The sequence below is a fragment of the Orcinus orca genome, chromosome 16, assembly GCF_937001465.1.
Source record: "Orcinus orca chromosome 16, mOrcOrc1.1, whole genome shotgun sequence".
Taxonomy (NCBI): Eukaryota; Metazoa; Chordata; class Mammalia; order Artiodactyla; family Delphinidae; genus Orcinus; species Orcinus orca.
The window spans coordinates 79,266,748-79,294,166 of record NC_064574.1 but is presented as its reverse complement, the minus strand read 5'-3'; the positions used below and the strand labels follow the sequence as shown (position 1 = coordinate 79,294,166).

Sequence of the window (27,419 nt, the reverse complement as noted above, 5' to 3'; positions counted from 1 at the left end):
CTGAGTCTCAGTTTTCTCATCTTTGAAATAGGGATATTAACTACCTCTTAAGAGATGGAAGGCAGCATGGCAACGCAGGGAAAACAGGGGGTGTGGAGTTTGTAGATCTGGGTTGAAAAGGCAGCTCTGCTACTTGTGAGTTAGGTGGCCTCGGGCAAACTCCTCAATCACTAGTGCCTCAGTTTCCTCCTCTGCAAAATGGGGTAATAATGGTGTTCTTGGAGGGCTCCTGTAAGACTGGATATGGTATTAATAATAAGAATAGGTACTTCCCTGGTGGTGCAGTGGTTAAGAATCCACCTGCCAATGCAGGGGACACGGGTTCGATCCCTGGTCCGGGAAGATCCCACGTGCCGTGGAGCAGCTAAGCTCGTGAGCCACAACTACTGAGCCCACGTGCCACAACTACTGAAGCCTGCATGCCCTAGAGCCTGTACTCTGCAGCAAGAGAAGCCACCGCAATGAGAAGCCCACGCACCATAAAATACATACCATTGGAGGGCTCCAGGACCTGGGCAAAGAGCTCTACGACAGCTTATGCCGTTTAATTTTTACAACCCTACAAGGTAAGTTCTATTATCATCTCCAATTTACAGTTGAGGACACTTCAAAAGATACAGTTGAGACTTCAAAAGATTAATGTCATATTAAGGGCAAATGTCATATGGCTAATACATGGTAGAGTCAGGACTCAAACCTTCACTACCCAGTGTCAGGGCCTAGAACCTAACCACTGCACTATGACAGTTTCCCTGTACAGTGTACACGTAGAACCCCTGGCCATGGGGTATTCAACATGATATAATAAGGGATGAGAAGCGGATTTAAACATACAGGGTTAAAATTTTAGGATTATGAAGAGGGAAATATTGCTTCAGCATCCTGGCAAGGAGAAACAATTAGCATCCACAAGATACAAGTCCAGGAGTTCTGCTTCAAGTCCATCTTGCAAGGCCAGAGATCTTGGGGACGGGGAGGCTGGCGGCCCCATGCTCTCCTGCGGCTCAACCTCGCTTGGGGATGGGGGTGGGGACACACCTCCATCCCACAGACAAGGAAACGCAGGGCTACTGTAAACTGGGCCCTGGACGCTGGCCCCCTTATCCCGAGTGCCATATCTTCAGCAAAACTACTTTGCCACACCAGAAATGGACCTGTCCAGCCCCGAGGGAACAGGCTGGACCCTGCTCACCTGCCCAGCCTCCCAGCTTCCCTCTGGCCCTCTGCTGACAAAGTCCTCGAAGCCTCGGGGTGTGGCCCTCCTCCAGCAGCACACCTTCCCGATCCCTCCAAGGGGAAATTCCTTCTTGGAGTCCCCAGAGCCAGTGTGTCCCGGCTGCCTGGCCCTCCATCATGAGCGATGAGGCCATCCCCCCGCACCGAGTGGGCACTGCTGTCACAGAGGCCCTGATTAGATCATGCACGCGAAAGCAGTTCACAAACCATTTTTCAAAAGTATCTTTCAATGTCCTGACTTCTCAGCCTCTTTAATGTAAAGGCCACCTTTGCATACTTGTAGCGCCCAGCGTAGTGCTTGGTACGAGATACTTTGTGACACAAAGGCTAAGCAGCTGCCTTGCGGCAGGACCAGGGCTAGGTGACATCATAACCGTCACCCACAAGAGCCTTCATTTAGGGTTACTGACCTCCGGGGAGGGGAGAGGGCCTGGAGGCTGAATTAATCCCCAATGGTCAATGATTTAATCAATTATGCCTACATAACAAAACCTTCATAAAACCCCAAAAGGATGGGATTTGGAGAGTTTCGGGGTTGCCGAACACATGGAGGTGCTGGCACCCCAGAGGGGGCATGGAAGCTCTGTGCCCCTTCCCCACACCTTGCCCTACGCTGATGACCTTTAATGCCCTGAGCCTCAGGTTACCTGTCTGTGCAAGGTGCCTTCTACTCAGAATGGTTCCTGTGAAGCCTGAATAAGAAACAGGTATCAAAGGACCCTGAACACTGTGAAATGCAGTGTAAACATAAGGGATTATGAAGGTGGCTCCAAAGCAGAGTCCATCAATAAGGCAAAACCCAAGACGCAGCCCAACATGATACGAGAGACCCTGCAGCTCTCAGCCGGCTCGCTCCTGCCCAGGCACTGCTGGGATGGCAGAGATGTGCTCTAGAGGGATCCTGAGCGAGTCACTTACGTGGTCTGAATTCTGGTGAACTCGGGGACTTCGTCTTTCTTCTTCCTGAAGAGGAACCAGTATGTCAGGAGACCCACAATGAGGGAAAACATGATCATGTCCATCGTGCTGAAAAGGGACACTTCTTCAGCCACCGTGTCAGATGCGGTGGCGCCAGCCTCCACACTGGAGTCTCCCATGTTGATCGAGAAACTGTTGGGAGACAGAACGACAGACGTCAGCAGGGTCCATCTGAGGCCTGCTGGGAAGCCCCCCGAAGGCTTTGGTCTGGGGCTCACGCCCCAAGGGCTGCAGCAACTAGCACAGCCTTGGGGCAGCAGCTGCAGCCTTGGACCAGGACTAAGAGAGCACGTGGCCTGCACGGTGCCTGCACAGCCCTGGGCACACCTGGGTGCAGCCTACGGCTAGAACTAGGACTGGGTCCCCTGCGAACACAGAGAACGGAAGCCACAGCCTCCCTGTACCAGCATTCTCCGGCCCCACAAGGACACAGCAGAGGCACTGCTTCCACACGACAGAGGGGCCGCTTCACAGCAAACCCTTTCCCCAGCTGTGTGGCAGGCCTGGGATGCCCCCAACCCTGCACATTCCAAAGGTCTTCAGGACTGGCCCTTGGATGGCTCCAAGGAAATCACCCCTGAGGCCACGGAATGTGCCGCCTGATAAGGTGTCTCCATATACTGAGACCTTGGGTCATGCACGTAGCTTATGCTAATGATGTGATTTAGGGGAGCACCTGGGGCTCTGAGTCACATCACACTGGTGTCGCCTCTGGGGTGCTGGAGACCGAGGAGGTAAGCTTAGGCACTGGGGCACCCGATGCCTCCAAGACTGACCCCCAGTAAAAAACCTGGACACCAAGGCTCAAGTGGGCTTCCACACGAGGCTGCTGGGAGAATCAAGCACCGTCGCGTGACTCCACGGGCAGAGGACAACTGGAAGCTTCTGCCTGGCTCCTGCTAGACTCTGTCCTATGGAGTCTTTCTTTTGCTGATTTCAGTCTGTTTCCCTCTGCCGTAATAAACCGTGACTGAGAGTAAAACAGCTTTTCTGAGTTCTGCAAGTCCTGGTGAATCACTGAGCCAGGGGGTGGTCTTTGGGACCCCAGCACACCAACCTACTTAGCTCCCTTGAAGGGTGCTCAACTGGTCCTTCCACCACTGAAACCTGGCGGGTATGTAGATATGAGTCAACAAAGACCCGAGGTGAGAGGACCTAAAACCCCAGCAGCGCATTTCTGCCTCTTATCACCGAGGCTGGGCTCGGCTCTGGAGTCGGCATTGTGCCCTGTCACCGAGTGGGTGGCTCTCACTGTAACCAGGCTCCAGACTCGGTCAGGAATGCCTTAGTCACAGCTCTGCAGCTCGGGCAATGGGAGATTACTTCACATCTGACTTCCCTTAGCTGTCACTGCCTCCAGGAAGCCACAGGGTGGGCCCTGCAGCAGAGCACCCTGTCATCCGAGGGCTGGGCATCAGTCCTGCTGACCTGTGCAACCTGCCAGGAACAGGCCATTCAGGACGGCCCTCAAGCCTGGCTCTTGGCTTCGTTATTAATCTGAGGGGCTTTCCTCATGCTGAGTTCCTGAGTCATGTCAGCTTACACCCTTTTGCGATATCTGATGTTAAAGGACAATCTTAATTCTAGTGCCCAGAGAGTACTGTCTATATTTAAGCATTAACTTATAAACACACTGAATATTTATTCAATGTTAGTCACATCTTTCTATCCAACCCTGGCGGTGGCACTGTCATCTGGCCCACAAGCCTACTGCCATGGAGAAGCAGAGGGGAGGGGACCTGTCCCACATGATCTCAGAGCCCGCCTGGAAGCCTGGGGGTTCCGGGCGGGGCTGATGTGCTGACTCCGGAGAGCCCCCAGCTGGTGCCCCTCACATCGCAGCAACGACCGCCAGCTCCCTGTCCGGCCACCTTTCTGATTCAGGCCGCCCGGCCCCCTTACTTTACCGAGGGGTGACTGATGCCCACCAAACGAAATGACTGTTTCTTGACACGCGCGCAGTCGACCACAGCAATCAGAAGAGAAAGCGCAGCCCTGGAGCAGGCGTCTAAGGCGACGGCGCGCAGAGCAAGGGGAGCTGCCTGGCGGCCTTCCCACACACCCGACCCTGCGAGAGGTGCCTAACGGGCTGTTCTCCACACAGTAGCCAGAGGGAGGCTTTGAAAAAGTAAGTCAGACTCTGTCACCTCCCTAATCAAAACCCTCAAATGACTTCATATCATACTCAGCACAAAATCTAACGTCCTTAACGTGGTCGATTAGTCCCACGCGATCTCGCCCCTGGGTACCACTCCCACCCCGATTCTTACTGCTCTCCCCTTTCCTCACACTTCACAGTCACGCTGGCCTCCTTACTACTCCTCAAGCCTCCGGGACTGCTCATGCCCCAGGGCCTTTGCACATGTTAATACGGCTACCTGGACTCTCTTCCAGTTACCTGCAGGGTTCTCTCCCTTGCTTCATTCAGGTCTCTGCTCAGAGGTCACCATCTCAGAGAGACCTGGCCTCGCTATAGTATCTTGTCATTCTCCCTGCCCTTCCCCACTCATAGCCCTGATCACTACCTGACATTATATTATACGTTTTCCCCACTGGCCATCTCCCTGACTACAGGGTCAACCCACAAGGGCAGATAATGAGCATCAGGTACAGCAACTGAATAGAACTGTTCAATGAATGAGCATCAGATTCTAGAGTAGCTGGGCTGGCAAAGCGTGGCATACAATTATGGAGCGGTTTTAGATTCTGGAAAGCACAACACAGACATGTGATTACAATGCAGTTTGTGAGGCTATGTTCACTCTTCTCCCCTCTCCCTCTGTCTCGAACAGCTGACTTGCTGCTTCCTTCAGAATCCCAGGCCTTTCCATTTGAGCTCAGAATCAGGACACCACGAATTCCTGCCCCACTGCAGAGATGACCAGGCGCTGCGCACAGGCAATGTGACTGACCCCCTGCAGCAGGCCCTCACCAGCATGCTGGACACGCCAGCACTCAGACCTGAGGTCTCCACAGACCTGAGAATGTCCCCAGCAGCTTTAACTCTGAGGTCAGACAGACAAAAGCTGAAGAAGGGCAGTGGAAAGGACCCTGGAGAACATCTGATCTACAACCGGGAGTCGGAGGGTCCAACGGGTAAGCAGCTCACCCAAGCGGCAAACTAGAAAGGAGCGCCAGCTTCCCAGGGGAGGGCTGTGCTCACTACCCATTTAAGTGGGGAGACTGAGTGGACACGTGTATCTGTGTCAGAGGCACCTCTGTATCTGGCACATGGTGGGAAGGAAGGATTGGCAGGCTGGCAAGAAGGAAGTCAACCTGGGAGGAAAAACCTTCACCCTATGCTTCCCACTAGGATCGGAGCAGCGTGCATGGGGGCTGAAGCCGAGAGCAAGCTGTTAAACCATCATCGTCACGTTGAAGTGCACACAAACACGCCTACCCATCTCTCCAGCCGGCGTCACTGCATCCCTGCCCCAGGGCCTTTACATGTGCCTGGCATGCTCCCCCTCTACTTGCTTCCTATTCAGTCTTCAGACCTCGGCTCAACCGTCACTTCCGGGCGTCACACTTTCCTGGCACAGCGCTTGGCACATAATCTAGTGCTCCGTAACTCCCCGTGGAATGAATGAAGGGAGTCAGTGAATTCACTACAACACACAGAATGTAAAATTTGCATGAACCACTATGTGAAGCCTGCAGATTGAAAAGAACTTCGGGACTGGGAGTGTGCCTGTGCGGCAATCCTCCAGGACACAGATTCCCAAACTTTCTCAGCTCATGGAATCCCTGACATTTCAGCGAAATTTTCATGGTATCCCTAGGCCAAGAGAAATACCTAATCGTTCCATTTAGGAGTAGTTAGATCCAAACAACCCCTGAAAACCCAGCTTTGCAAAGACACAAAGTATCAAAAGGAATGTAGAAGATCAAAGGAATGTATACGATCCCACATTGATACTGAGAATCACCCCAAGCTGCACCAACGGGGACAGACGTGGACTCTCCCCGAGCACCTCTGGGCGCCGGCTGTGGTGCCTTGAGGCACCTCGGTACAGTCTGGGAAACAAGACTCTGTGACATAAAATCACTCTCTTCTGCTGTGTGAAATATTCTGATGGGAAAATTTTGACCACCCTGCTTGGTGAGTATCCCTCCATTTCAGGTGTGGTAGGGTGACCATGAGACAGTCTGAGGTCCCCACAGGCCCTCCCAGGAGCCTCTGGGAGCCCTGTGTGATCCTTCTGCCCATTAATCATCCATTCTTTTACACTTAGTGGAAAGGAGGAACGCCAAACACTACAGAGCTCATGGGGCCCAAAGCAGCATTTGTCAGCAACAGAAAACAAACCAACCAACCAACCCAAAAGGGCCGTGAGCAAGTAGAGTACGTTCTTAACTAGACCAGGCTCTTGCCACAGCTCTGCCTCCAGCTGTGCAAATCCCTTACTTGGCAGTAGGCGTTCATGTCCTCATCTGTAAGGTTAGGCACAGAAAAAGGGGGTACATCAAAAGACTAGCCAAGTAGGTCTCGCCCACCCCAAACAGAGCAGGTCTGATTCGATCTTTTATTACAAAGTAGGTCTGTACGTAGGTTTTCACTTTTATCATAAAGACAATGTACATTTGGAAATGGGCATAGATAGACAGATACATAAGATAGGTAGAGAGACAGGGGCTATTCTTCCTGAATCTCACTGATTAGCCAGTTCCCACTGATGCTGAAGGTCAAAGGCAGCCACTCCAGTCCCCAGGCAGCCCGACACCCTGCAGAGCAGGGCGGACAAACTGCTGGTCGCCCAGGCCAAGAGCATGATGGGAGCTTTGCCAGCTTCTGAAAGGGCAAATGAGGCAAGAACAGAAGGGCTCTTTCTCCATCGGACTGTTTACAACACTGGGGCGTAAAATCATCCTCCAGGAAGTATTTGTGGCTTTGCCTTCGCTGTACGTAACTTCTGGTCAGTAAATGACTGATCAACCAAGCTGGCACTGACGTCACAGTGAGCCGGCCATGGATGCAGCAACAGGAGGGAAGGAAGCCAGCGAGTAAGTCAGTCGGCCCCTTTAGCAAGCACAGAGCCCAGGCGAACAGGCAGCCCAGACCCCCCAGCTGCAGTGGGAGCAGGGCCTGCTCAGTCACAAAACTCGTCCATGGTTCAGTGGCTTTAAGACAGGGGAAACTCCTCAGGGAAACCAAGCCTGCTTTTGCCTAACAGCTCACCCTCCAGGGCCTGAGAGATACTCAGGGGAAAGTGCCTCCCCAAGGCAGCCTGCTGAAAACACTGCAGCTGGCACACATTCCCCTCAAGCTACAGTGTCCACCTCGCCAATCACCTGAACCGAGACAAGGCAGTGCGGCTTTCTTTGAGTTTATCCTGTTTAGAAGTCACTCAGCTTCTTGAATCTGTAGGTTTAGGAACTCTTCAGCCATTATTTCTCCAAATACGTTGTCAGCCCCACCCTCTTTCTCTTCTACTTCTGGGACCGCGATGACATTCATGTGTTTTGTTATTAGTCCCACAAGTCCCTGAGGATCTGTTCAGTTTTATCAGTCTCGTTTCTCTCTGTGACTCAGACTGGGTAACTTCTATTGTTCTATCTTCAAGTTCACTGGTGACTCCCTCTGCCGTCTCCATTCTGCCATGGTACCATATACTGAGTTGTGGTTTTCTTTTCTTTTTTTATGTTATAGTATTTTTCAGTTCTAAGATGTCTGTTTGGCTCTTCTTTATATCTTGTATGATTGTCTCTTCTCACTCAAGTTGAGATTTTCCTAGTTCTCACTATGGTGATTTTAAAAATTGTATCCTGAACATTTTGGGTATTATAACACTCTAAATCTTATTTAAATTCTCCCTTTTGTCAGGCCTCTCCCACCATTGCGCTGGTGGGAGATGCAGGGCACCAACTCATTGCTGTGATTTGTAGGCATATCCCAATGGTTTCAACACCGTGGGGGGGCCAGGCATAGGGGAAAATGGAGCTCTGAGGAAGAAGAAGGTCAGATAGTCCAAACAGTCAAAGAAGGGTCACCCAGGGGCCAACCTCTGAGCAGGGTGATGAAAAGTGACCAGGTTCCAACAGTCAGGTAAAGGAGGTAAGAGTTGGGACTTCCCTGGTGGTCCAGTGGTAAAGAATCCGCCTTCTAACGCATGGGACGTGGGTTCAATCCCTCGTCAGGGAACTCAGATTCCACAAGCCGCAGGGCAACTAAGCCCGCGAGCCACAACTACTGAGCTCACATGCCTCAGCGAGAGAGCCCGCGTACCACAAACTACAGAGCCCACACACAACTAGAAAGAAGCTCGTGAGCCACAATGAAAAGATCCCGATGCCGCAATGAAGACCCAATGCAGCCGAAAAAAAAAAAAGAAAAGGAGGTAAGAGTCGTTCCAGACAGAGGAAGCACATGCCAAGGTGTACATGATAAAAGAGCAGTAGTTACAAGAACCTAGTGTGACTCAAGAGTGGCATGAGGAGATGCATGTATGGGTAAAAGGCTGGTGAGGAAAAGAATGGCCTTTAAAAACAGATTAAGACCAGTTTGCAAAGGGCCCAGGAGCCCTCTACGTGTCTAAAGTCTTTGAGCCCTGGTTGGAGATGATGACAGGGCGAGGGTGTGGCATGATTAGAACCATGTCATAGGGTGGTAACCCTGAACAGTGGTCACACCCAAAGGATCAGTGCAGACATGGAGCTATGACCAAGGCATCCTAGACTACAACACTCTCAGGCCAACATTCTATGCAGATGCCCAAATGCCCCAGCTGACGACCTCTCCCCCACTTAACAGGGCTTACGGGTGGGATGTGGAGACGCATGACTGGCACTGTGTCTGATGCAATGACGTGAAAGAGGAAGGCAGCCAGGCGAGCTGGATCTGTGAAAGCATGACTTGGCGAGAAGCAGGCAGAAGACCTAGCATCACTCAGCACAAATGGAGCTGACAAAGCCCCACAGGCGCTGACCACAGGAACTGCAGCCGGTCGTGGGCAGCCACGTGGGCTTGTTTCTATCAGCCTCTCTGGGGCCCCAGCCACCTGGCCTGAACTCCAAGTGGGGCAAACCCACAGATCCCCTAAGGCAATGTATCTGGGGCATTCTGAGGGTATAACTTAGTAACCCTACTAAAAGTTAGCACAAGGCAATTTATGGGTACAAGAGACTGCACAGGAGTTCTGTGAGATAATAGAAAAAAAATATATATATACACACATATATATATATGTATACACACACACACGCACACACACACATATCTCTGCCCCCAGTCCCTGGCACAGAGCTCCTAAAACTCTTGTAATTTCCTAAGTGATAAGAGCACTTGGAGCACCTTTTGTTCAAATGCAGCTCTGGGTGGGCTCCTGCACAGGGGCTGGTTACCAGAAAGCCCAAGCCATGAACAGAAGCTTGGAATTTTCAGTCCCTGTCTCCACCCCTTTCTCTAGAGAGGGGAGAGGGGCTGGAAATAGAGTGAATAACTGATCATGACTACATGAGGAGACCTTCCTAAAACCCCAGAAGTGTGGGGCTCAGAGAGCTTCCAGGTTGGTGAGCACATCCATGTGCCGGGAGAGTGACCCTCGCACTACAGGGACAGAAACTCCTGGGTTCTGGACCCTCCCAGACCTCGCTCTATGCATCTTTTCATCTGGCTGTTCATCTGTATCCTTCATCATATCCTTCAATAAACTGGTAAACATAAGTGAATGTTTCCCTGAGTTCTGTGAGCTGCTCTAGCAAATTCACCAAACCCGAGTAGCAGGCTGTGGGAATCCACATTTACAGCTGATTGGTCAGAAGCACAGGTGACAACCTGGACCTGTGACTGGCATCTGAAGCGGGGTGTGGGGAGCAGTCTTGAGGGACTGAGCCCTTACCCTGCGCGGTAACGGAGGACAGAGGTTCACACACTCTCCAAGAAGAACTTTCTGACAAAAATATGTAGAAAGAAAATGAGCTGTTGTGAGGCGTGGCCCCCCACCTCCATCACTGGGGATGTGTCAACACAAGGCTAGGTGAACTGTGCTTAATGACAGAGTGCCTGCCACCCCAGGGGCCTGGGACACAGACCTGCCAAATTAATGATCATTAAACTGAACCGGCTGATTGGTGACGATGCCAGGAGGAAAAACCCCTAGTCTCTGACCTGAGTTAATACTTCAACACTGATTCCTGGACCTTCTTTCCCTGAGCGTGTTGAAACACACACACAAACACACACACACACACACATACACACACACACACGCTTCTAGTTCATGTTAAACAAGAGCAGCTACGGAAAGTGAAAGCAGACAATGACGCTGTGACACGTGGTCCGTGGCACATCCTAAGGACTCAGGAAATAGGAGGAGAGACGGGGAGCCACACAGCAGACTCCGAAAAAAGGGGGAAGTACTAACTCTTCCGATTAAGAAACTGGTCCCAAGAACAGTCCATGCTTCCCACAGAGCCTGGCTTTCGGCTTTTAAGGAGGAGCATCTTCAGAGGTAAATGAGTCTTTTAGCCTCCAAGCACACGGCCATCATGTCTGTATGATATCTTTTCAAACCCAACTCCCTCTGCACAGACACAAGTGCTGCTCCCTGATGGGACTTCACTGCTCCTTCTGGCCCCAAGAGGAAGGACTTGGTAAACCGGGGCAGGGAAGGAATGCCTGCCTCAGGCCTCCTGAACCAGGCACCTCGACAGCCCTTTGTGCCCCGTGATTTCAGTGATTTCTTTTGTGCCTGTACAGCCTCTAGCGACAGGGGACTCAGCACCTCCCATCCCAGTCTCACCCCACTCAAATGGTTATCTTAAAGGATGAAAGGTCAGGCAGAAGCTGACTGCCCACAGAGCTGCTTTCTCTCTAGAGTTTTCTTTCATTTTTTCCATATATAAATACATTATACACACGCATCTACATACACTCATTAACAAAAGTAGATAAAACGTATTCTACTTTGTAACACAGTTTTTCACGTTGCTAAAGAATCCTTTATAATGGTATTTTCTTTGGCTGCCTGATGGTCCACTGATTTGACGTACCATTATGTAATGACTTTCCTATTCTGCGTTTATTAAAATATTTTTGAGCACTTAAATCTATATGGGCAACAGAGAGAAAAGATAAAAACATGGCCCGGCTGTGCAGCAGTGCGCAATCTGGTCAAGGAAGCACAGAAGACACTGCGGTCAAATGTGAGAAACGCTATAAAATCACTGTTTACAAAGTGCTGTGGGGACAGAGGGGAGAAGTGAGGAGCTGTTCCAGGGAAACGCGGGCACACTGCACACAGGGATGATTTTGGCAGGGTCGTCTCCAACTTCTCACTCTGAGTAACAGATGCACAGGTGCCCATGTAAGCAGGCACGGGGCCTGGCACTTTTGGGGTGTACATCAATGTCTCAGCCACTCTACATGGAAATTACTATTATCTCCTTATAACGATGACATCAGTACTCAGGTGGGTTTGAGTGGTTTGCCTGAGGTCACACAGCTGGTGAGGGGTGCAGTTTGAATTAAAATGTGTGTCTGTTACTGACGTCCATTCTGATTTCTTCCCTAAATAATATTAAGAAAAGTATCTTTAAACAAAAATCTTTCTCTTAAAAAAAAAAAATCTTTGGGGACTTCCCTGGTGGTCCAGTGGGTAAGACTCTGTGCTCCTAATGCAGGGGCCCGGGTTCGATCCCTGGTCGGGGAACTAGATCCCGCATGCATGCCGCAACTAAGAGTCTGCATGCCACAACTAAAGATCCCACATGTCCCAGTGAAGATCCCACGTGTCGCAACTAAGACCCGGCGCAGCCAAAATAAATAAATTTTAGGACTTCCCTGGTGGCGCAGCTGTTAAGAATCCGCCTGCCAGTGCAGGGGACACAGGTTTGAGCCCTGGTCCAGGAAGATCCCACGTTGCCGTGGAGCAACTAAGCCCGTGTGCCACAACTACTGAGCCTGTGCTCTAGAGCCCGCGAACCACAACTACTGAGCCCGCATGCTACAACTACTGAGCCAGCGCTCTAGAGCCTGTGCGTCTCAACAAGAGAAGCCACCACAGTGAGAAGCATGTGCACCACAACAAAGACCCAACACAGCCAAAAACAGATAAATAAAATAAATTTAAAAATTAAAAAAAAAAATTAGGGCTTCCTTGGTGGCACAGTGGTTAAGAATCCACCTGCCAATGCAGGGGACACGGGTTCAAGCCCTGGTCTGGGAAGATCCCACAGGCCACGGAGCAACTAAGCCCATGCGCCACAACTACTGAGCCTGCGCTCTAGAACCTGTGAGCCATAACTACTGAGCCTGTGCTCTAGAGCCCACGAGCCACAACTACTGAGCCTGTGTGCTACAACTACTGAAGCCCGCACGCCTAGAGCCCAATATCTGCAACAAGAGAAGCCATCACAATGAGAAGCCCATGCACCGCAACAAAGAGTAGCCCCCGCTCACCACAACTAGAGAAAGCCCGTGCGCAGCAACTAAGACCCAATGCAGCCAAAAATTTAAAAAATCCTTAAATTCTCGACTAGATTTGAATTCTTAGAACTCTTGACACATACATTGCTCTCAAATAGATCAATCTCAGGCAGAATGATCAGGAAGAAAAGAAGACATAAATCACCAATATATGGGAAATTACGAACAGCTTTATGTCAACATTTGATAACTTAGATGAAATGGACAAATTTCTTAGACACAAACTGTCAGAGCTCATTTGAGAAAAATAGATAAGCTGAAGAGCTCTCTAAAAGAATTCAAATTACTAGTTAAAACCTTCACCAAAAGTGAACTCCAGGGGGCTTCCCTGGCGGTGCAGTGGTTGGGGGTCCACCTGCCGATGCAGGGGGCGCGGGTTCGTGCCCTGGTCTGGGAGGATCCCACGTGCCACGGAGCGGCTGGGCCCGTGAGCCGTGGTTGCTGGGCCTGCGCATCCGGAGCCTGTGCTCCGCAACGGGAGAGGCCACAGCAGTGAGAGGCCCGCGTACCGCAAAAAAAAAAAAAAAAAAAAAGTGAACTCCAGGAGCAGACAGCTTCACTGGTGAATTAAATTAAACATTTAAGGAAGAAATTATACCAATTCTGTACAAATTCTTTCAGAAAATAGAAGACTTCCCAACTCTTTTATGAGGTATGTATTACTCTGATACCAAAACCAGACAGCAACAGTACAAAACAGAAGGCTACAGACCAACATGCTTCGTGAACACAGAGGCAAAAATCTAAAATATTAGCCAATCGAATTCAGCAATATGAAAAAGGATACTATGTCATGATCAAATGGAGTTTTCTCCAGGAATACAAGGTTAGTTCAATATCCAAACATCAATGTAATTCACTATATAAACAGGTTTGTAAAAAACCCACCTGATCATCAATGGATGGAGAAATTCAACATCTATTCATGATGAAAAAATTCAGTAAACTAGGAATAATAGGGAACTTCATCAACCTGATGAAGAGTCATGGACATGTTATTATAATAATAGTAGTACCCACTTCACTGGGTTATTGTGAGGATTAAACAAGCTGAACTTGTAAAGGGTTTAGAACAGTGCCTAGCACAGAGTATGTGCTGTAATAAATGTAGCTGTTACTACTATGAAAAATTCTTTGAACAACAAGAAGTAAACGAGAAGAAGTATTAAGTACCCATAGACATGAAAAAGAATGAACTATTGCACGCAGTAACACAGATGAATCTCACAGACGTAACAGTGAACAAGGGAAGCTGAACACAGGAGAGTACCTTATTGTAGGATTCCATTTATAGTTGAACTTCAAGAAAAGGCAAAAAGTCTACGGTGATAGAGGTCAGAACAGTAGTTACCTTTGGGTCAAGGGTCATAAGTGGAGGAAGAGGTACAAGGGAAGGTTCTGGCATGCTGGATTATGTGCAGTACCTTATCTGTGGTGGTAGTTACAGGGGAGTTTATCTACGTAAGAATTCATCATTAAAGATCGTACTGTATATAAGTATATACACCGTATATAAGTCACACTGCAAAATAAGTATCCACAATACAACAGCATAGGTACTATGGCCCAATGATGTAAAAATATTTATGTATGTACATACATAAGATGATATGTGAAAGGATTACCAAAATATTATCTCAGGGGTGAGATTTTAATTTTATCCCCCACTTTATTTTTATTTTATTATTATTAGTTTTAAAATAAATAAATTTATTTATTTATTTATTTTTGGCTGTGTTGGGTCTTCGTTGCTGTGCGCGGGGCTTTCTCTACTTGTGGCGAGCGGGGGCTACTCTTCATTGCAGTGCGCACGCTTCTCATTGCAGTGGCTTCTCTTGCTGCGGAGCACGGGCTCTAGGCATGTGGGCTTCAGTAGTTGTGGCACGTGGGCTCAGTAGTTGTGGCTCAAAGTCTCTAGAGCGCAGGTTCAGTAGTTGTGGGCACACAGGATTAGTTGCTCTGCGGCATGTGGGATCTTCCCGGACCAAGGCTTGAACCCGTGTCCCCTGCATTGGCAGGTGAATTCTTAGCCACTGCTCCACCAGGGAAGCCCCCCATTTTATTTTTAATGTATTACTTGCTTCTTTTAAAATAATGGCTATTTATCTAATCAGAAAAATATTTTTACAGCTGTTTTCTTATGGGGAAAAAAAAAGGCCCAGATCCTTGGGTCTGGTGACTCTCTTCTTGAACTGTGCCTCTCACTGAGCCCAGCACTGCTTGTACCAGCCCCAAACTGGATGCTTATGTTTTCCATTCCAAGTAATGGAATGCTATGCAACAGTTAAAAAATAGTTACGTGGAGCTAATGGTACTCTCATTGCAAGACTGACAAAATATATTAAATAAAAAAGCAAGTTATATTTTCATTAGGAAACCGTTAATGAAATAAAAGAAAAATTAGGTATTTCTCCAGAAATATGATCCAGGAAGATATACACAATAGTGATTTCCTCTAGGAAACACCTAGAATATGACTGGGGTGTCTAAAGTGACCTTTGCTTTGTCTGTTCTTTATAAGGAGATGGTTGGTATTCATGTGTTACTCCTGAAGTTAAATACATGGGAGCTGGATTTCTTACTGCTGAAGGAGGGAGGTACAAATATGGGAAGAGAGACTGGGGAATGAGCGCTGTGGGGCTGGACTGAAACTGCAGATATCAGAATACACAATGGTCTCTTAATATATAAAGATGGACATAGAAATGCATGTGTTTTGTGTGTATTTCCTAGTTTTGTCTGCTGAGAGGGCATAGAAGTAATGATACCCTAGGAGCAAGGAGCCATCTAGCACCCAAATCTTGGTTTCTAAACATCATTCTCCATCCAAAGAAACCAGGGCTCTTTGCAGAGATGGCTGACTGGAGAATAAGGGCAGGAAAAGTAGTGGATGAACCTGGATCACCTTGCTGCGCACCAAAGGGTAAGGAAGGGCTTGAAGAATGACAGGTACATGGCTAAAGAACATAAGAGTCTACATGAGGGGGTTCCCACTGGGAAATCTGGGACAACTTGAGCATTAAAATAAACACCGTCAGCGACAGACTATAACCCAAAGGATAGAAGAATAATGCAAGAGTCAATACTGCTATAAACACATAAATGAATAAATAAACACATCGGTGAGAAAGGAAAGTTCTTCCTTAGAGCAGAATGTGAGCTAACAAATGCAGAAAGAATGAAGGGCTTAGAAAATCACCAGTTGGCAACCACCATAGTAATAACTTTCAGACAAGAACCATGAGTGCTAAAACCTGTGGGTAAAAGTCTGACGAGAAGCTATTGATTCCATCCTAAAAAAACCAGAACTTCCTGGTGGAGAGCCTGGCTAACACCACCATAACCAAGGGATCAAAGTCCAATACTGGGACAAGGACAAAATACCATTTCTGTCATATTCCCTAAAAAACATATAATCTGAATCTTATCATGTGGAAACATCAGACAAATCCACACTGAGGGACATTCTATAAAGAGATGGCCTGACTTTTTGAAAAATGTCAAGGTCATGAAAGATAAAAAAAGACGGAGGAACTGCTCCAGATCAAAGGAAACTGAAAAGTGGTTACAGTTCAGTGCAATCTTGGACCAAGGGAAAAAAAAAAGATTTTTTTTTTTTTTGCTATAAGAGACATTAATGGGAAATCTGAATAACTGCTATGATTAGACAACATAGTATATCAATGTTAATTTCCTGATATTGATTATTATACTGTGGCTATGTAAGAAAGTGCCCTTGAATTTTAGGAAAGAAACACTGAAGTACTTAAGAGTAATTCCTATGTCCATATGTACAACTTATTCTCAAAAAGGTCAGGAAAAGACATGATAAAAAGAGAGAGAGACACGCATTGGCGAGGATGTGGAGAAAAGAGAACCCTCGTGCACTGTTGGTGGGAATGTAAACTGGTGCTGCCGCTGTGTAAAACACTACGGAGGTTCCTTAAAAAACTAAAAATAGGACTACCATATGATCCAGCAATCCCACTACTGGGTATTTTCCCAAAGAAAATAAAAACACTAATTTTAAAAAATATATGCACCCCTCTGTTCACTGTAGCATTTTTTACAACAGCCAATATACGGGAGCAACCTAAGTGCCCAATCCATAGATGAATGGATAAAGAAGAGACGGTATATGTATAAAATGGACATTACTCAGCCATCAGAAAGAATGAAGTCTTGCCATCTGCAACAACATGGATGGACCTAGAGGACACTGTGCCAAGTGAAATAAGCCAGACAGAGAAACAAGTACCATATGATCTCACTTATATGTGGAATCTAAAACACAAAACAGAGATTGACTCAGATTCCGAGGACAAACAGGTGGCTGCCAGAGAAGAGGGTGGGTGGAGGGGGGATGAATGAAATAGCTGAGGGAAATTAAGAGGAGCAAACTTCCAGTTACAAAATTAACTAGTCACGGGGATGAAATGCACAGCATGCGGAACAGAGCCAATAATATTGTAATGTCTTTGCATGGTGACAGATGGTAATTAGACTTATCATGATGATCATTTTGTAATGTATAGAAATATTATGTAATGTATAGAATATGTCATGCACCTGGAACTAACATAGACCTATAGGTCAATTACACTTCAATTTTAAAAGACAGAGCGAGAGAGTATAAGGTAAAATGGTAATATTTGGGGAATCTGCGTAAAGAGTATTCAAAAATTCTTTGCACTATTTTTGTAACTTCTCTGTGAATCTGAGACTATTTCAAAATAAAAAAGTTAAAAATAAATACATGTGGGGCTTCCCTGGTGGCGCAGTGGTTAAGGATCCGCTTGCCAATGCAGGGGACACGGGTTCGAGCCCTGGTCCGGGAAGATCCCATATGCCGCAGAACAACTAAGCCCACAAGCCACAAGTACTGAGCCCGCGAGCCATAAGTACTGAGCCCACGTGCCACAACTACTGAAGCCCACACGCCTAGAGCCTGTGCTCCGCAACAAGAGAAGCCACTGCAATGAGAAGCCGGCACACCGCAACAAAGAGTAGCGCCCACTCGCTCCAACTGGAAAAAGCCCACGTGCAGCAACAAAGACCCAACGCAGACAAAAATAAATAAATAAAATAAATAAATTTTAAAATAAATAAATAAATAAATACATGCTTACTGGAGAAAATATGCTAAATTTAAAACCATAAAGTTAAAGAAAACGTAACCCAAACACCTATTTGTTTTTGTCCCACCCATTTTTACGTGTATATTGTAAAATATATTTATTTTTAACATTATTGGTTTTATACTACATATAATCTTGTCCTGCTTTTTTCATTTATTAAATTGCGAAGCTTAAAAAATCTCAAATGTTCTTCCAGCCTACAAATATAGAGCACCTTACTGGATATTTTCACTATTGTAAACACCACCACCATAAACAAGATGACTGATATCTTTTCAAGATAAATCTTTGTGCACCTCTGATTATTGAGTTTCTGAATATATCTTAGAAATATTTCCGAATCAAAGGGAATAAATATTTTTAGGATTCTTGACTCACTGTCAAATTATTTTCCAAAAAGCAATTTATTTTCAACGTTTCTCTGCAGCCTTCCCTCTGCAAGACATATTGCTAACCTGGGGAGGTGAGAGTAACTCCACAAAGCACTGCATCCCCAGAAGCCTGGGAGGGAAGCAAGGTTAAAAAAACAAAAACATGGGGACTTCCCTGGTGGTGCAGTGGTTAAGAATCCACCTGCCGATGCAGGGGACACGGTTCGAGCCCTCGTCCGGGAAGACCCCACATGCCGCGGAGCAGCTAAGCCCATGCACCACAACTACTGAGCCTGTGCTCTAGAGCCCATGTGCCACAACTACTGAAGCCCGTGCGCCTAGAGCCTGTGCTCCACAACAAAAGAAGCCACTGCAATGAGAAGCCCGCGCACCGCAACGAAGAGAAGCCCCTGCTCACCGCAACTAGAGAAAGCCCGCGCGCAGCAACGAAGATCCAACACAACCAAAAATAAATAAAATCGATTCTTTAAAAAACGAAAACAAAAAAACCCCTACATATAAGAATCAATAAGCACTCCAGGGAGGCCAGAACACCTGTGCCCCAGAAGGACGGGCAGAGAGAAGAAACTGGAGAGATGGATGTATAGACAAGATGGGCCCTCTTGGGCTTCCCTGGTGGCGCAGTGGTTGAGAGTCTGCCTGCCAATGCAGGGGACACGGGTTCGAGCCCTGGTCTGGGAGGATCCCACATGCCGCGGAGCGACTGGGTCCGTGAGCCACAACTACTGAGCCTGCGCGTCTGGAGCCTGTCCCCTGCAACGGGAGGGGCCGCAGCGGTGACGGGCCTGCGCACCACAATTAAGAGTAGCTCCCATTTGCCCCGACTGGAGAGAGCCCTCGCGCAGAAACGAAGATCCAACGCAGCCAAAAATAAATTAATTAATTAATTTTAAAAAAAGGAAACTGCCTACGGGTTCCTGTTCTTAAAAAAAAAAAAAAAAAAAAAAAAAAGATGGGCCTTCTCCACCACGGAAACCATACCCAGTAAAGGAGACCCTCTGCGGTACTAAGTGGGAAAGGTGTGCAGCGGGAGGTGCTGGCCCAGGGTCACAACCACACACCAACCTGGGGACCACAGCCTGGAGACACACTAGTTCCACCTCTCAGCTCTCCTCCTGCTGTGAGTTACTCCTCACCTGCTCCTTAGTCCCCTGAGCCTGCCTTGGTGTGATGGCTGGAGGGGAGACCGTCAAGGCAGAGCAGTGGGTGACTCAGAAAGAAAGAACCAGAGTCCTGGGAAAGCAGTCTGGGTGACTCCCAGAAACTCCTAGATTTCCTTAAGAGTTTAGAGAAATATGGTCTGGAGACACCCAAAGGCTCTGGAGAAACCCGACCTTTACTGAGAGGAAAGTAAGCATCTGGGTTCTGACGTCTAGAGCTCCCAGAGTCTGTCCCATCCCGCCTTTCAGGGAACCTGAGCCATCAGAGGACTCATCCAGAGACCTGCCTCAGGCTGAGCTGCAGTGGAAGGACCACCACCCCTCCCTTCCACACTGCCCTGCCCCCAGCCCCTGCCAACTGGAGCACGTTGAGTTTCAATTCATCATCTTTCAACCATTCTTGATGGGCTCACCTTGACTTACATCTGGGTCCTTATACCTGATGCAATACAAGTCCTCTAACTAAAGAGATGGAAGGTCGGGGGGTGGACACGGGCCCCAGAAGCTACTGAGAGGAGATAGGAGACGATGCCTGGCAGAGGGCAGGTCAGAAGAGAGCTCGGAAGGTCTGAAATGACTCAAAAAGGCACAGCAACAGATCTTCTGGGCTTTAAGAACACACAGGTTAGGACTTGGAACCCCTGCCAAACCCCAGTGCGCCTCTGTCCGCATTTTTCTACCATCAGCAGACAAGGTCAGCTCAGTCTTTGTCAACTTCCACCGGCCAGAATGGAAAGGTGATGGCCCCTCTATCCAAACTCACCTGTCTGCTCTGGCGTGAAGAGTAACCTGTCCTTGTTCCAAACCATCTTAACAGGAAAATAAAACAAAACAAAATAAATAAAAACCTACCTACCTTTATTTATTTATTCCTTCACAATGATAGTATTACATCAAATTTCAAATTTCCAAATGCCTCCATTTAGTATCCCCTAGAGAAAGGGAGTGACGACTTTTTTTTTTTTAAATCATCTGTTGACTCTGGAAATGTGACTCTACTTTTCAGTCATATCATAGGAAACCAAGACCACTTTCCGAAAGTAATATTCGAATTTCAACTAAAAATCATGAGTTTTCTAACTAGAAGTGGTTTCACAGAGAAGGGACCATAACATTGAGGGGAACCAAATAGCCCCATCTTTTCTTTGATCTCTCTCCAGTCCATTGGATTATAAAACAGAAAACCTGGAGCAGGGGGACATAGTGAAAAGGGTGTGGGACTTGGGGACCGCTTGACCACCACCTTAGCAAATTACTTCTCACTGAGCCTCAGCCAACAAGGTGGGCTTTTAATCCCTGTTTGGCTTTTCCACAAATGATGCTTGTGGAAGCATTCCGCAAAGTATCCTAGAAATATTGATGGTGATGTTGATTTGAAGACAACTGTCCAAAGTGAGATTGCCTTGAGGAGAAACACTCCACTCATATCAAGAGTGGCTCTTCCATGTTCATCAGGTAGGTCACGTGCCCAGCACCCTGCCACCTAAACGGGCGAAGACAAACTAGGTCAGGGGATGTCCCCTGCCCTTCTATGGAAAGAGACGAGACACACAGTTACTTCCTTGCCAAAATGAACAGTACAGATTCTGGCCAGTGCAGCTCACGGTTGGGCAGAGGCTGGCTTAGGATGGCTTCTTGATGGGAGAGGGTGCAAAATGGCAGAGATGGGGGCGGGCGGGGGGAGAAGAGGATCCAGAAGGGCCTAAAGGGAAAATGGGGGCACAGGTCTAAAGAAAAATAAAAACGAGTTCAAAATTGCTCTGCCACTTACAGTTCTATGACTTTGGGCAAAACTCAACTTCCCTCAGCTGCTTTCCTATCTAAAATGGAGAATCATCATCTCTGATAACTCTGAAAGGGCTACTGGGAGGATAATATGGGTAAAACTGCACAGAATGCATGGTAGGCGCTCAAAGAACCTTGGTGGATTACTTCTCTCTCCCATTCGTATTCTTCAGGGCAGAAGCAGGTTAAAATAAGCCATGTCAGGACTTCCCTGGCGGTCCAGTGGTTAGGACTCCGTGCTCTCACTGCCGAGGGCCTGGGTTCAATCCCTGGTTGGGGAATTAAGAGCTCACAAGCTGTGTGGTGTGGCCAAAAAAAAGCTGTGTCCTCTCTGCATCTACTGCGGGGATGAAGCCCAGTTTTAGCAGACTATTAACACTCCAGAAAACGTGGACATCACTCTGAAGGGACACACGGTTATTGTGAAGGGCCCCAGGGGCACCCTGTGGAGGGTCTTCAATCACATTAATGTAGAACTCGGCTTCCTTGGAAAGAGAAAGAGGCTCCGGGGTGACGAATGGTGGGGAAACAGAAAGGACCTGGCTATCGTTGGCACTATCCGTAGTCACATACAGAACACGATCACGGGTGTCACACGGGGCTCCCGTTACAAGGTGCGGCCTCTGAACTCTCACTTCCCCGTCCACACTATCATTCAAAAGAATAGTCTTCTTGTTGAAATCCAAATTTTCTTGGGCAAAAAATATATCCACAGGGTTCGGATGAGGCCAGGCGTTGCTTGTTCACTACCTCAAGCCCAGGAAGATGAGCTAGTTCTTGAAGGAGGTGGCAGTGAACATGTATCAAACTCAGCTGCTTGGACTCACAAGCCACAACAGTTAAAAACAAGGATACCATGGGCTTCCCTGGTGGCGCAGTGGTTGAGAGTCCGCCTGCCAATGCAGGGGACACGGGTTCGTGCCCTGGTCTGGGAAGATCCCACGTGCCGCGGAGCGGCTGGGCCCGTGAGCCGTGGCCACTGAGCCTGTGCGTCCAGAGCCTGTGCTCTGCAACTGGAGAGGCCACAACAGTGAGAGGCCCGCGTACCACAATCAAAAACCAAAAACCAAAAAAAACAAGGATATCAGAAAAATTTTTGGATGGTATCGATGTTTCTGAAAAAGGAACAGTTCAGCAGACTGATGAATAGGATCTAAGTTATCCAGCTACAGAAACAACAAGTCTGTGTCTAAGCTCAGGCTGCCATAACAAATACCACAGACTATATAGTTTATACAACAAACACTTAATATAGTTCTGCAGGCTGGCAAGTCCAGTAGATCTACTGATCTACTGATTAGTCTGTTTAGATAAATATTTCACCCATTTTTACAGACACGTACTCAAAGACCTAAGGAACCAGAAAATCACTGAAAGTCCCACAGCCAGCAACTCAAAGAGGGAGATTTAAGGGCCATACGAGACCCTCTCTGTCACTTCCTGTCACAGCTCTAGTCATCGTCTACCTGCAGACGAGCAAGGGGGTGGCCCAACTCCTGGCTCATCATCGTCCCGGTTGGTTCCCAGGCTGGCCTGTCACCCCAGGTTTGGCCAGCAGGAATCGGTGCCCTTCAGCGAAGACGGAGTCTCTGCCGGGGGTGGGGGGATGGGATGGCGGGGGGGTGGTGAGGACAGGAGCCGCACAAGGCTGCTGCAGCCAGCAGCTACACACAGTGATGGAGGCGCTGACGGAGGACGGCAGAGAGACACGTGGCCACGCACTTCCCAGGGGCCAGCTTTTATCATGCGGTCAGGCCAGACTGCCGTCAAGCTTGGGCCTTGGATGGCACTGTTTTGATCCCCAGCTCTGCCTGCATTTCGCCTTGACATTAGGTCACTGCCATGCGTTAAAGGCTGGTGTCAGTCAAGTGTGTCTGAGCACCAACTGAAGGTCATCTCCGCGATCTCTGACTGCCGAGTCACACCATGCTTTTCAACGGTAGGATGTGGGCAGTGGGGTTATCGAAGTTCACAACAGAACAGCATGAGCGAGTCGGTAAGAACCAGACCCCGTGGGGATAGAGGACTGTCTCATGGCGTCTGTAAAAGTGTCCACGATTATTACGCCACCCACACTAAACCAGGAGCTGCTGAGAGCTTTTGATTGCCTGACCATGTTCTCTTAGGGGGGGAGGAAGACAAAATGCTGGCCTGACATTACACCACGCTGTCACTTGAGGCAGGTACACTCAATCACTCGACATGCTCCCAGAGGCTGAGTTTAATGCTCTCGCTGACAGACAGGGCTGTGAACTCGGCTGCAGCCAGCAGTGGGGACACACTCGGGTCCCAGTGCATCGGCTGTGGCTTCGGTTAGAAAAGACCCACATCACACAGCACGCATGAGGGAGGGGCTATGAGGACATGGGCCACAGCACCGGGGAAAGGTGTCTTCCTCCCAGCCCTGCCTTATGTCCCAAGTGATGTAATGCATAAGTTTACACGATGTCCAGTGGAGGCCAGGTGTCTCTGCCAGGCTCTTGGCCTCGTTAAGGGGACTTGGTGCTTCAAGCAGCTTTTTCCTTGTGATGCCACCAACTCAACATGTAACTTGCAGGGCTTCTGTGATGAGGAGAAGACTGGGAGGGATTGGTCCCAGACCTTAAACGCTTCAGGGCAGAGGGGACACACCATGCTCCCACTCACAGGGCGTTAGCTGAGGTTAACTTCCAGAGGGCTAAGGGATGGGAGGGTGGGGACAGAAATACGCCGTGAGCAGTGAATGTGTCTGCCGCAGGTGTGCACAACTTGCTCGAGGTGATGGGGACTCAGTAGCAGAACTAGTGAGAGTCTAGCTGCTCAAGGACTTGAGACCGATAAACCTGATTTTAAAAAATCGAGATCTATTGGGAATTCCCTGGGGGCACAGTGGTTAAGAATCCGTCTGCTAAGGCAGGGGACACAGGTTCGAGCCCTGGTCCGGGAAGATCCCACGTGCCACAGAGCAACAGAGCCCGTGTGCCACAACTACTGAGCCTGCGCTCTAGAGCCCACGAGCCACAACTACTGAGCCAGCGTGCCACAACTACTGAAGCCTGCACGTCTAGAGCCCGTGCTCCGCAACAAGAGAAGCCACCCAAATGAGAAGCCCGTGCACTGCAACGAAGAGTAGCCCCTGCTCGCTGCAACTAGAGAAAGCCCGTGTGCAGCAATGAAGACCCAACGCAGCCAAAAAAAATAAATATTAAAAAAAAAATCGAGATATAATTCATGCCCCCCCACCCCAAATTCACCATTTTAAAGTGCACGATTCAGTGGTTTTCAGTATGTTCACCCATTGCACAAGCAGCACCACTAGCTAACCCCAGGACATTTTCATCACCCCCACCCCCCAAAGGAAATCTCTGTACCCATCAGCAGCCACTCCCACCCCTGATGTGCCCCACCCCCTCTTTGCTCTGGACATCAGGAAACTCGGGACAAATCCAAACAGCCTTGAGCAGCCATATGCTATCTTATCCCTAGGTCCCCACCTGCCATCGTACCTATTTTTTTCTAAATAAATACTAATTGTAACAGCCGTTAACAGGTATGAAGCATTCACACTATGACTTTCTACTACTTAATGTTCTCCTTACAGCAACGCTCTGAGGTACAGGAGCTGTAATTAGCACAGAGATTAGAGTGCCTTATCCAAAGTCGGGGAGCTGATAGGCATTAGAAGCAGGATTCAAACCCAGACCCACTGGCGTCAGAGCCACTCAATCATCCATTTGCATGCCCTTCACCACCTTTTTAGAACAAGGCCAAGCTGTAGACAGAAGCCGCCTCACTGCCTGGCCTGGGATTCATCTGGCAGTTTAAGATCCTGACTATACCATCAGGTGACAGCATTGCTGGGCTGGTGTCTGGCTGGGGCTGCCCTGCATTTCAGTAGCCCTCGTGCTCAGGAGGCCTGGCGTGACACAGTGCTCGCCATGTACCTGCTGCATGACTGAATCCACAAAGCTCCAGGATCTCTCTCGCTCCCCACTCGGTGGTACAGAATGCTGGCTGGGAGCACTGAACCATAACCAGTGCTGCCTTCTGAGAACTCCCGGCTCTGCCTACAGTCACCCGATAAGGGGCAAGAAGCCAAGCCAGGCTTTCCAACTTTCACGGCAAAATAGCTGGACACAGCGTGGAGGATGCGCTGAGAGCCTCGGGGCCTCCACTGTGGACTGCCTGCCTTCCACCTCTGGCAAAGGGTCTCTCCGCGCTCGCTCTCCCAGACTCCCCTGCTCTACCCCTGCCTGATAAAATAGACCACTCTGGGTCTATTCTCTGGCTCCCATCCCCAAAGAGCTGCCCTGACACTATCATAAGGGAGTCTGAAGTTCGCTGCCTTTACCGCAGTGGGTTCCAGAAAGGGTGACCTGTGGTCACACTCCTCTGTTCTTTAGAACATTCCCTCCACCCTGGCCTAAGCCACCTATCTAATCCTGTCGATCTTGTCCACACACAGTGCAGTCCCAGCACCTCACAGGGGGCCTGGTACACACGAGGGGCTCTTCAAACGCCTGCTGAGTACGGAGGCTGCTGCCCGGTGCCTTACTCAGTGACCGTTATACGAAGCCCCAAGGAAAAGTGCTTCCTTTTTTCCATCATGTTTGCTGTGAATCCTGTCCTTCTTTCCTTGCCTTCCACGAGGCTCTGAGATGAATTCTGTGCTCCATCACAATGACTTCCCTTGACTGTCTTTTGGTAAAACTACCTGCCTCCTGGGGCCTTCTCTCAATTACTAGGTTCTTGGTTTTGCTGAGGAGGGTGTGGGCCTTGAAATTCAACCAAGCTAAAATAAAACCCAGTTGAGCCATGAAAAGAACATGGGCCTTGTAGGTAGACAGACCTTGGTTCAAACCCCAGATGTGCCACCTCCACACCACGGGACCCTGGGCACGTCGCTTACTCTGCCTCGGTCTCCTTGCTGACCATCCTCCCACATTGTTATATGATCACCACATGAGATATGAAATACCTGACATACAACAGACACTCAAAGGTCAGATTAGATCCCTTTTATTCATTTCATTAGAATTTTTTAAATAAACAAATTTATTCATGCTTTTGGCATCCAGGTACCTGAGCTAGAAATATCCAGAAAGACATAGTATACTATGATGGAAGGGCAGTACACAAGTTCTTTCTCTCCTTCAATTAAAAAATAATTATTGAATAAACTATCAGTGGGAGGAGGAACTTGAAACATTTAAAATTTCACACCTAGATGGAAACTAAAATCCTACAAAAAGTTCATATTGCATCTTAGAATAATCTTTAAAAACATAGATCAGACCCGATATTGGCACCTCAGTCAATATGCAGGAGAAAGCTGGACAGTACACTTGGGAGAAGAAACCATAAGCACCCACGCGCCACTCATCCAGCTGGTGTTTCTGAGGGCCTGCTTCCTGCCCGGCACTATTCTATGTGCTGGCCTACACTCGCGGAAATGAGGGGACTTCTCTGTTCTCAACGAATCCACATTCCTCTCCAACCCGCATATTGCCATTAGAGATGGGGAGAATAAGACTCCTTTTATTATAAGCCACTTCCATATTCTGGGTGGAAGCAGATGGAGAAGAAGGAAAAATAAACAGAAAACAGTAAGAGTGACTGTAAATTCTTTTTTTTTTTTTGTGGTACGCGGGCCTCTCACTGCTGTGGCCTCTCCCACTGCGGAGCACAGGCTCCAGATGCGCAGGCTCAGTGGCCATGGCTCACGGGCCCAGACGCTCCGCGGCATGTGGGACCTTCCCAGACTGGGGCACGAACCTGCGTCCCCTGCATCGGCAGGCGGACTCTCAACCACTGCGCCACCAGGGAAGCCCGACTGTAAATTCTTGAGCAAAGGAGGGTTGATAAGAGTTGGGCTTCATGAGCAATGGTACCATGGACAGATCACGAGAAGTGATGGGATGGGGCAGGGAGGGAGAATTTTGGACTCAGGGAGGCCAATTCGAGAGCTGGCACAGCAGGAGATGACAGGGGCCACAATAAGCCCACAGCAGTGGAAGGAGATTCAAAGACTAAACACTGTTGGGACTGTGTGGTGGAGGCACCCCAGCGTGAAGACAAGGGGAAAGTGGAAAATGTCTTTTGTCCTTAGAGCTTCGGGGACCAGGCAACGGCGAGGTCACTAGCAGGGGCAGAGACCTTGCTGGTGGGGGTTTCAGATAGGCGGGACGGTCTTGCTCAATGACCTTTTAGAGTTTGCAAATCACATTACATAAGGGACGGTGTCCAACATGTCCAGGTAATGCCATGTGGTTTCTTAACCGCAAAGGTTCTGAAACCAACAAACGCCCTTCTTCAAAAGACCACA

General features: G+C 48.6%; 1 protein-coding gene and 1 non-coding gene across 3 annotated transcripts in view; one reads left to right on the top strand and one right to left on the bottom strand.

Annotated features, from left to right (window-relative positions):
* LOC101286608 (NADPH--cytochrome P450 reductase) overlaps positions 1 to 27,419 on the bottom strand; it is a 58,596-nt gene that overhangs the window by 25,739 nt on the left and 5,438 nt on the right. For both annotated transcript variants that reach the window (XM_012532721.3, XM_049699722.1), the window contains one exon: positions 2,155 to 2,346. In XM_012532721.3, the coding sequence (XP_012388175.1) occupies positions 2,155 to 2,333 (179 nt within the window). In that variant the 5' untranslated portion in view covers positions 2,334 to 2,346. Of the gene's footprint in view, positions 1 to 2,154; positions 2,347 to 27,419 lie in introns of those variants that run through there.
* On the top strand, positions 11,793 to 11,864 carry TRNAR-CCU (transfer RNA arginine (anticodon CCU)). The gene has a single exon. It is a non-coding gene; the product is annotated as a tRNA-Arg (tRNA).